Source organism: Quercus suber, unplaced genomic scaffold (genome assembly GCF_002906115.3).
Source record: "Quercus suber isolate HL8 unplaced genomic scaffold, Cork oak 2.0 scaffold_18, whole genome shotgun sequence".
Lineage (NCBI taxonomy): Eukaryota > Viridiplantae > Streptophyta > Magnoliopsida > Fagales > Fagaceae > Quercus > Quercus suber.
In genome coordinates this window covers 870782-881316 of record NW_027069483.1, presented here as the reverse complement: position 1 = coordinate 881316, position 10535 = coordinate 870782, and the positions used below count along the sequence as shown (strand labels likewise).

Genomic DNA, 10535 nt, shown 5'->3' with positions numbered 1-10535 from the left:
ACTCCCCTGGTACATCCTTCTTGGAACCGCCTTCAAGCAGGTCAAGAAGATTAGTTTGGGGCTGTCTTTTTAAACCCATCTCAGCCTGAGTACCAACTCTTAAGGACTGAAGATCGGCTTCGGACAAGTGAGGGTCTCCTAGGTCACCGGGAGGATCCTCGGACTGACCAACTAAGTCAAACACACTATATTCGTCCTCGGAGGAACTCAGTTCAACCACCTCCCTCACTTTCTTTGATGGTCCTTTCTCGGCCACCGTTACTTGCCGGGATGAGGAGGGACCTGATAGCGGAATGCCTTCAGGTATATAAGACCCCTCAGTAAAAGCAAAACCGCTCTCTACCACGGTAATCTGTGTAAGCCGAGGGTCACGAGCTCTAATTACGTGCTGTGGAACTGGGAATGACGTCTGAGCTGGGTCGCACCCGAGGATTTTATGAGCAGCTCTGACTTGGTTATCAGGTTCGTTCAAGAAAAGGTCCGACCTGAGAACGGTTTCCAAATCCGCTTTGTTAACCAGGTGGAAATGACGTGCAAAAGCGTGTGGGTCTGCGAAAAGAAAAGCGAAATTCCTATGGTTAATCAACCAAATCGAGTATACAGGTATAGAACTTGAAAATGCTGAGACCTGGATTATCTTGTATTTTGAATGCCCTACCTGGCTCCCCCTCTACCGTTGGGCAATGAAAGCCGTCGTGCCACTCTCCCGACACTATGAGGAAATCTTGGTTCAACCTCCTATTGGAGTCAGGAAGACACTGGATAAGACGAACCCTATCATCCCTTGTCTTCATATAATATGTCTTACCCCTCAGGTGATGAAGGTTGTAACACCAGTTCACATCGTGGTGAGTCAGTCTCAGCCCTATTTTCTCATTCAGGGTATCTACACACCCTAATATCCTAAATACATTCACGGCACACTGAGTAGGGGCCAGGCGAAAATGCCTAAGGTAATTGAGGGTCACCGGCCTCATAGGGATTCTCATCCCTCCTTCTACGAAAGCAACTATCGGGATCACAACTTCACCCTCTCTCCTCCTAAGGTACCACTCACCCTCTTCACAGTACTTTAAATTCACATTATTGGGTATTCCATAGTCAACAATGAATTTGTTCATCATCTCATCGGACTCGACCAACTTCCTAAATTTACCCATTCCCCAAAGACAACTAAAAGTTCCAAAAGAGAAAAGGAAGAGTGAAATCAAGGAAATTTGGGGTCGCTAGAAAAAGAAGACTCACAGAAATGTGACGATACTCTTCAGATAGTGTGCAAGTCGAACCAGATTCAAACTATATGCATCAATAATTGTAAGCGCGAAAATGATGAAACCAGGCGGTTCAAACAGGTATTTATACTCCCCCTTAGGTTCCCCAAATGTAACCGCTTGCTCACAAAAGCAAAAGATCATGCCATCGAAAGTGGGAAACGTGGTGCCGCCAAAATTTAATATGGGTGCCCATTAAGTTTTGAAACGCTAAAAACGCGCATCGGGCAGTCAAAAAGCCGCCAACATCAGAACAAACCGAAGCGGGGCAATTCGTCCAATGGACCAGCAGGTATCAAAACCCTCCTCCCCGTCCGAGGGGACGTGCAGCAAAGTTTTGAGGGGCTATTGTAGGGCCCGTGGGCCTGATAGCCTCGGCCCATCATGTAGCAAGCCCAAGGCCCATGCCGAGGAGCACAGGCTATTCAGGGCTAAGGTGAGGGAAAGCCTTTCCTTCCCAATCCACACCGAGGACCACCTTGTCCTCGGCCTGACGAAGGTGATTTTGGGGAGAGACTAACCCCAAAGTAAGCTGTCACTCTCACATTTAATGCATTCAACTAACTCCCCATGGCCGCATTAATGGGGAGGTAACCCCTTGGCAGGATAACGTTGATCAGAGTGAATTGCTTGAGTACCGATAAGGCCTCTGATGGGACGGATGGCCAGAAAAGAGGGCGAATAGATGATCAACAGATGGAAGGAGGGGATAGGAAGATGAAAACTATAAAAGAAAAGTTAGTAAAGTAAAAGAAAAAAAAGAAAAGAAAGAGAGAACAATAAGGCCTCCTCGGCCACAGGCCGAGGAGCATCCCTCCCTTGGTAAAGAAACTCTTAGCATTTTTCTTTTTTATAAGAAAGTTCATGCTTGGTGATCGACGGCCAGCACCTAAACCTTTCACCCCACTCTCTATAAATGTATTGTTTGGGCTTATTGGGCTGAAAACCCATCACTCAGGGTCAATCCAAACTGAGTCCTTACAGTTTTATTTTTTTATTTTTTTATTTTTTATAGTTTGTTAGGCATATTTGGACTGAAAATACTATTTTAGCTAATTCATCGTTAATGCTCTTACTCTTGGAGCCTTCCTGTTACTACTTCAAATGTCTATTGAATTAAACCCTCATCAAAATACTATTTATTAATATTTCTTCTCTTTTTTTTTTCTTTTTTTAATGCCGTTATTCCAACTCAGCTAATTAAACTTATAGCCAACGGGGGCTTGGTTCAACTGGTAAGGTTCGAACGCTTCGTCTAACCCACCTAAGTTCGAGTCCCGCTCCCAGCAAGCTTCCGTTGGTGGGTAAACTTAGTGGTGAGGTGTACTCAGAGATGAGGTAACTCCCACACAGTGGTACAGTCGGGCCCCCGAGATCAGGCTACCTCGGCCGAGGCCACTGGCTCCCTGCCCGGGGGTTCAATATGATCATAAAGACCCCCATTTTTTCCTTCTCAAAAAAAAAAAAAGCTAATTAAACTTATATATATATATATATATAGAGAGAGAGAGAGAGAGAGAGAGAGAGAGAGATTAATTACTATACTTTGGGGCTGAAGAGTTATGTTCTTGTACAACGGTCAAAATATTTATGCTTCAAAAAAAAAAAAAATTGAAACCAAATTATTTATCATTAATGACTAATGAGAGACAAGTATGAGTCATTTTGTTGCTAAAAAAAAAACTATGATTCAGTTTGAATCTCATTACGAATTTGACATGCACAAAACCAAGTTTTGGTTTTGCATTCAACCAAAAGTCCAAAACTATTGAAAAGGACCGTAAAAACGTTGTACAAAGCTACTACATTGGGAGAAACATAAGTAAAAAAACAAAACAAAACAAAAAAAAAGAAAAGAAAAACTTTATGATTTTGTGTGTAAAACCAGAGGATAATTTAACATTTTTTTTATAATTTTTATTATCAACCTAATTTCTTCTCTTAATTTCATTGGAGTTGCATTTTGAGACTTTTAATGACTATTAAATTATGAATCTTGTTCAGAAAAAGGGCCAGGGGGGAGTGTACTAGTTGCCCCACAGACACGTGACATTAGTCAGCCACTTCGTTGTCATTGAAACAAATCCCTTACGGTCTCTTCTCCCCAAAAACAAAAAAAAAAAAAAAAAAAAAGAATTACAAAATATTTTTATTTATTATAGATTTTCATTTTTCACATTACAGCAAAAGCCCAAGCGAGTGGCTCAAGCTAGCGAGCCGATGACTTGGTAAGGGTTTGGTGAATGACCGGCTTCCCCAGGTAATCAGAAGGGCAAGATCGTAAAATATATAACACAATAGTAGCTGCTAGATATTGGGTAGTGGAATATCAAAATCAAATGTCGTGCTCCTCTCTCTGTCACCAACCCCAACAAATCCCATCCACAAAATCCCTGAAATCTAACGGCTCTAAACTTTTCAGAGCAAAACTACCGTATGAACATCTCGTCAACTTCAACATGAGCTCTCATTTACAATCAGGGTTAGATCATTTTCTTGAATCAAGGTTAGAGCATGCATGTAAAGGCTCAAGCATCATTTGACCGTTGGGAATATAATGGCAGTAACACGATTCAAATTATAATAAGATCAAAGTTCAGTTATAAAATTGGTTATAGTTTTAACTTATAACTTTTTTTTTTTAAGTTAACCTTATTATATATTTTGAAAATCTAACTGTTGAATTGCATGTTCTTTACACTTTTAATACACATGTTAAATTTTGTGTCAATCAGATATTATTTATTATGAGATCCATAATTTTATATTTTATACATAATTTTAAACTACAAAAACTTGCAATTTAAACAATTTATTGATAACATAATTATTAATCTTTAATTTTTTTAAAATTTTGCAAGTATGGGGGATAAAAAAAATGTAATCCAATGGTGAATGACAAATTCACCTCAAATAAAAAGATATTAAATAAGGTTGTGTTTTAGACTACAACCAATTTTATAACTAAATTTTTTCATTCTAATAATTATAATAATTAGAGGAAATTATAATCTACCCCTTTTGGTTTAATCTTATCATAATTTGTTTTCAAATTTTTCAATAGTAATATTTTCCAACCTTAAGTTTGAATTAAAATTAAATTATTGGTGTTTCATCAAAAAAGGTTGTAAAGAATTCATTTTAATCCAAATATTAATGAATCAAGATAAAACAATTGATTTTTTTTTGGTGGTATTAAATAATGATAAATTTAAATCATAAAGAGATAAGTTGTAATTGAAAGTTTGAACACAAAATGCAAATTGAAACGAGCTAAGGCCTATTTTTACAACAAAAAAAAGTAAGTCAAATACACTCTAATTACATGTAACACAAATTTTTATGCATCACCAACAATTGAAGAGAGATAATTATGTTTTGATCAAGTATTCCTCATCTTTGAATGAGTGCATGAAAAAATGTCACTTACCCCATCATATTAGCATAATCACGCTCAAAAATTGCCCACCATTTTGCATTAAATGTAACATGAGAAGCTATCACTCAGATGCATATAGTACATTGAATCAATGTAAGAAAATAATATAGTACATTGTCAAATTCTCTTACACTTTTTAGAGAATCAGTCACCAGCTCCATCCACAAAATCATTGGAAAATACACGTAATTCTAAATTTCGTTACTTTGTAAGCTATCACCATTCTATCACCTTATTCAGTTGGAGTTCTTTAGTAATTGATTCCTCTATTAGAAATTCAAAACTATATATATATTTATGGTCTATTTGAATACTGCTTATTTTGTTGAAATTGAAAACTTATAACGGAGTTCATGAATAGTACCAAAAAGTGCAGTAAGACCTCATGAATAGTAGCAAAAATAAGATGAATAGTGAAATAATTTTAATTTTTCATTGGTATCACTTAGTAATAATTGACTTTTTATTTATTTATTTTTAAAAATAAATTAAAATTTTAAAATTAAATAAAAAATATTAAAAATTACTTATATTTAGCCATCATTTTTCTTCTTCTAAATTTTATTAATTTTTTTTTATAAAAAATATAAGGTAAAAGAGAGAGCTCAACTAAACTACATCAAAAACGTAGCGCACGGTATATAGTGTTACCGTACGCCTAAAAACAAGCACCCGGTAGATCTAAAGATTCCAACCCACTACGAAAACCGTATTCAAACCATACAAGTCGGTAACCAGTCAAAGGCCCCATTTTATCTATAAATAGCAATGCTCTCTGAAGCCCATAGTCGTCGAGTCGTTGAGTTTCAAGCTTCAATTCTTTTTGGGGTCTGGTCTTTGTTCGAGCGCAGTTACACATACATAAACTCTAGATCTGCGCTAACCCCATCTCCTTCAGGTGCGTCTCTAATGCCGTTTAGTCTATTTTTTCTCAAATGGGTTTTGTTTTTTTGCTTCAAAAACACCAACTTTGGTTTGTGCTTCCTTAGTTTTGACTACAAAGTTTGCAGATCTGGGTGTATACTAGTACTTCTTAACGACTTGTGTGTATGTTTGCTGGAGATTTTAATGTATTGGGTTGTTAATGTTTGCAACATGGTAGACTGTACTAGATCTGTTCTTTAGGCTTTGTTCTTAGTTGGCTACGCGCTTTGTTTATTTGCTTAGTTTTTGATGTGGGACATTTGGTTGACTGATCTGCTATTTGGGTTGTGTTAGTCTTTGTTGCTTTCAACTTATTTACAAGATCTGTCAATTGGGTATCGATAAAGTCTATTTCTTTAGTCCAATCCTATAAGAGATCAGGCAGGTCTCGGTTTGCAATTACATAGCCAACTTCCTAAGTTGCGAGGGACACAACTTTTTTCATGGGGTGATTGTATTGCTAAAATATAAATAGAAGTGATGTATTCTCACATGTTTGGTTTCTCTATGGACTATGGTGTTTGACGTCATTGTTACTATGCCAAATTGTTCTTTGAGATTTAGATTCTTCCAACATTATATCTGATGCCAAAGGAATCTGTGATTATTTAATCCTTTCATAACTTCTTTTATAAAGACAAACTATTGGAGAAAGAATGAAGACAATATTGAATTAGGAATCTCCTAATCGTTATCTGTTGGCATAAAGTTTGATAATTTTTTTTTCTTTCTTGAGTATATGCTTGTTTTTGTCCTGAATTCCATATTATTAGATTTAGATAGACTTAGGACGCACTTTTTTTTGTTCTGAACTTCTTTATTCTTAGATATTGATAGACTTCTGCTGTCACACCAACTGAATTTGTTCTGTGTGTTGATATATTAAGATGTCTTTATGATTTTTTTATTTGTAGCTTGACAAATGGAGACCTTTCTATTTACATCTGAATCTGTCAACGAGGGTCACCCCGACAAGCTGTGTGACCAGATCTCTGATGCAGTGCTCGACGCTTGCCTTGCTCAGGACCCTGACAGCAAGGTCGCCTGTGAAACATGCACCAAGACCAACATGGTCATGGTCTTTGGAGAAATCACCACCAAGGGAAACATAGACTATGAGAAGATTGTTAGGGACACATGCCGTACTATTGGATTTGTTTCTGATGATGTCGGTCTTGATGCTGACAACTGCAAGGTTTTGGTTAACATTGAGCAGCAGAGCCCTGATATTGCCCAGGGTGTCCATGGACACTTCACCAAGCGCCCTGAGGAGATTGGTGCTGGTGACCAGGGCCATATGTTTGGTTATGCCACTGATGAGACCCCTGAATTCATGCCCCTTAGCCATGTTCTTGCAACCAAGCTTGGGGCTCGCCTCACTGAGGTTAGGAAGAATGGCACCTGCCCCTGGTTGAGACCTGATGGCAAGACCCAAGTAACTGTTGAGTACTACAATGACAATGGTGCCATGGTTCCAGTCCGTGTCCACACTGTCCTTATCTCCACCCAGCACGACGAGACTGTCACAAACGATGAGATTGCTGCTGACCTTAAAGAGCACGTTATTAAGCCTGTTATCCCTGAGAAGTACCTTGATGAGAAGACCATCTTCCACCTTAACCCCTCAGGCCGCTTTGTTATTGGTGGCCCTCACGGTGATGCAGGTCTCACTGGCCGTAAGATCATCATTGACACTTATGGTGGATGGGGAGCCCACGGTGGTGGTGCTTTCTCTGGAAAGGACCCAACCAAGGTGGACAGGAGTGGTGCCTACATTGTCAGGCAGGCTGCCAAGAGTATAGTAGCAAATGGTCTTGCTCGCAGGGCCATTGTTCAGGTCTCTTATGCCATTGGTGTGCCCGAGCCCTTGTCCGTCCATGTTGATACATATGGAACCGGAAAGATTCCTGACAAGGAGATCCTTAAAATCGTAAAGGAGAGCTTCGACTTCAGGCCTGGAATGATCACTATTAACTTGGACCTCAAGAGGGGTGGCAATGGAAGATTCTTGAAGACTGCTGCCTATGGACACTTCGGAAGGGACGACCCCGACTTCACCTGGGAGGTTGTGAAGCCCCTTAAGTGGGAGAAGCCCCAATCTTAGATTGTTCTATCCTATCCTCTGCTGTTCAATGCTTGTTTTAATTGGTACTTGATGAATAATTTGCGTGTTTACTTGCTGCTATTATCTAAAACTATAGCTCATGTCCTAATCTCTGATTTCATCTTCTATTATTTCTTTTTTGTTTATTTTTTTATTTTAAATATATTTTTCATTTTTATGTAATCATGCTACCAGTGTCTTGATGCAATGAAAAATTAATGAGAATTTTGTCAAAATTATGGCATGGAACATCAGTAAAGAGCTGTTGAGATTGCGTGCAGAATATAGCAGGTAGGGGGCAGCAGCAAAATGTAGTTTTAATAGGCAAAACCAAATTTCCCTTCTCTCTTTCCCTCTTTTCACGTTTATCAGTTGCATCTCAATTACTGCTCAGTGCGAACATACCTGTAAGTTTCCTACTGTCGGTTGAGGGTATGATTTGACATGTTGAAATGAAGCAACCTCTTTCATTGTGTGCAAAGCCTGGTCTTTGACCATGTTTAGGCAAACAAAAAGCTAATATGAAGTGGGGATGGTCCCTCTATAATTTTTAGGTGTGATAATGATGCCTGCTGTAAAGATCCAAAACCTTGGGGGCTGCAGCCAGCTGCTGATGTGCTTCCTTAAATTTGTAAGTACTCAGTGTGCCAACATCTCAGAAGCACTTTTGAACATGCATTAAGTTCAGTGGCCCGACTGAGAAGTGAGAATAAGCGTACTATTAGGTAAACATAAGAGTGGAACATGGTTGGCTATGCATCCAATCCCAAAAAGAAGCCTTGCTAAAACCATTATTTTACACTGATCCTTCTTTGCAAAACTGGTGAACCATTCTATGAAAATTTAGCAAATCCATCTTCCCTTACAGCGGCATTGGGGGTGTAAAAACCCCCCAATTGCTATTTTAGCAACTAAAACCCTGAAATAGAGCTCCATCCGGGGATGGGAATCCAAAACTTTTTAGCATCCGTGAATAGTTAGGTTTTGTATATCCCACTTGATTGTTTGTTAGGAGCACTATGTGTTGCTGATGATGGCATGAGGAATGAGGGTGCTTGGGCAGCATTGAGTCAATCATTTGACTTTATGTTTTCTCAACACACTCATGGCTCCTCATGCCTAACTAGTGATGCTCCTAAGGGCTCTTTGAGGGGGACCAGCCCAATCTCCTTACTTGAGTTGGATCGATAAGCAGTGATGCGGGAGAGCATGTAGAGGCACCTTGCTCCACATAATGCCCCAAGGCCATGGCAGAGGAGGGCCATGGTGGGTAGAGATGGTTTTGATGATGAGCAGTAGTAGGTGGTGCTGACCCTACGTGGTGGTGCATGACATTGATGGCTTAGTTGTTAGTTCCTTGTGTGTGGACTTAGTGGTTAGAGTGCAAGGCAGGGTTGGGCTGCTGTGATGATTGAATGATGTGTGCAAGACATTGGGCTAGTGTGGGCTGGCTAAATGCATGGACAAGTGCTAGTGGGCTAATGGCAATTACTTTGTATGCTGCATATGGGCATGCTGTGTGCACTGTAGTACTGATGGCAGAGGCCCTATGGTCTGCTAAGACATGGGTTATGCATGTGCAGCATGTGTAGTGGTAGTTACTAAGCAGTTACCAAGTAATTCTTGGCTTTCCTGATGATCAGACTTACTGTGTAGGGGCTGGAAATGTGGAGAGCAAGCCAAGACAATATCAGTTGAAAGTGTCCTAAGTCATACCACAAGTGGTAGATTGTCCAAGACCCAGGCAGTTACTAGGCAGTAATTGACATAGCAGTTAATTCTGTATATTTAACCCTAAGGCCGCTAGGGGTGTCAACAGCAAAATGTATTTGGCCTTGGGAAAATTTTGTATAATTCTCTAGGCTTGTAAAAGGGTTTCCTTTGTACTTGAGGTTAAGTAATAAAGGTTCGGGGTGGGTTCCCTACAAATATTGTGTGTTGTTCTAAGTGTTATTGCAGTGTGTGTGTGGTGTTGGCTGAGACTAAGTCAGGGACTTAGGGCCATCATAGGTAGAAAATTTGAGTGAAGAATTGACCCTGTGACAATTGGTATCAGAGCCTGGCTGCAATGTTTTCAAACACCAAGGTAAGGGTGACTGTCTTGGAGAACATACTTGGAGTTCCTGTAGAGGGAGAACAACTTTTTGCGTGTAACAGATTAGATGCATTGTCTGCAGAAACTTCTGTGATACGAAATGAGATTTCTGATCAAAGGGATGTTGTGTTAATTTGTGTTGAAGAGTTGGTTGCTGCACTGGATGCCCAAGGCAGTGCAGTAAGACAGAGACCCAAAACCAACTTGAGACAAAAATTGCCTTGTTAAAAAGGGCAATGCGTGGCCTGCCTAGGGAGGGGGAAGTGGCCATCAAAGTGAAGGTGCCTGAACAAAAGCCCTTTAATGGTGCTAGGAGTGCCAAGGATTTGGAGAATTTCCTTTGGGACATGGAGCAGTACTTCAAAGTTGCTAGGGTGCCTGATCAAGAGATGGTAACCATTACTAGCATGTATCTTTCAGGGGATGCCAAGTTATGATGTAGAACCTATGTGGAAGATGATGCAGATGCTGGTAGAGGAAAGATTGACTCGTGGGAAGCCTTCAAGAAAGAGTTGAAGGACCATTTCTTGCCTATCAACACTGCATGGGTTGCAAGAGACTCCTTGAAGAAATTGAAGCAAACTGGTACAGTGAGAGAATATGTCAAGACATGAGAAGGAAATGATTGCTATGGTTCATTGTTTGCTAACTTGGAGGGTGTATCTGCGAGGCCCTAAATTTGTGGTGAGGACTGATAATGTA

At 39.7% G+C, this 10535-nt stretch overlaps 1 protein-coding gene across 1 annotated transcript; it reads left to right on the top strand.

Annotated features, from left to right (window-relative positions):
• The first annotated feature begins 5493 nt into the window (after window positions 1-5493).
• Window positions 5494-7847, top strand: LOC112005507 (S-adenosylmethionine synthase 2). The gene is made up of 2 exons (XM_024037759.2): window positions 5494-5608; window positions 6549-7847. The coding sequence occupies exon 2, from the start codon at window positions 6557-6559 to the stop codon at window positions 7736-7738; it is 1182 nt and encodes a 393-aa protein (XP_023893527.1). The 5' UTR covers window positions 5494-5608; window positions 6549-6556; the 3' UTR covers window positions 7739-7847.
• The last annotated feature ends 2688 nt before the right edge of the window (window positions 7848-10535 follow it).

Excerpts from the sequence above, each read along its gene's own strand:
- LOC112005507 (XM_024037759.2), top strand. The coding sequence starts at position 6,557 with ATGGAGACCTTTCTATTTACATCTGAATCTGTCAACGAGGGTCACCCC.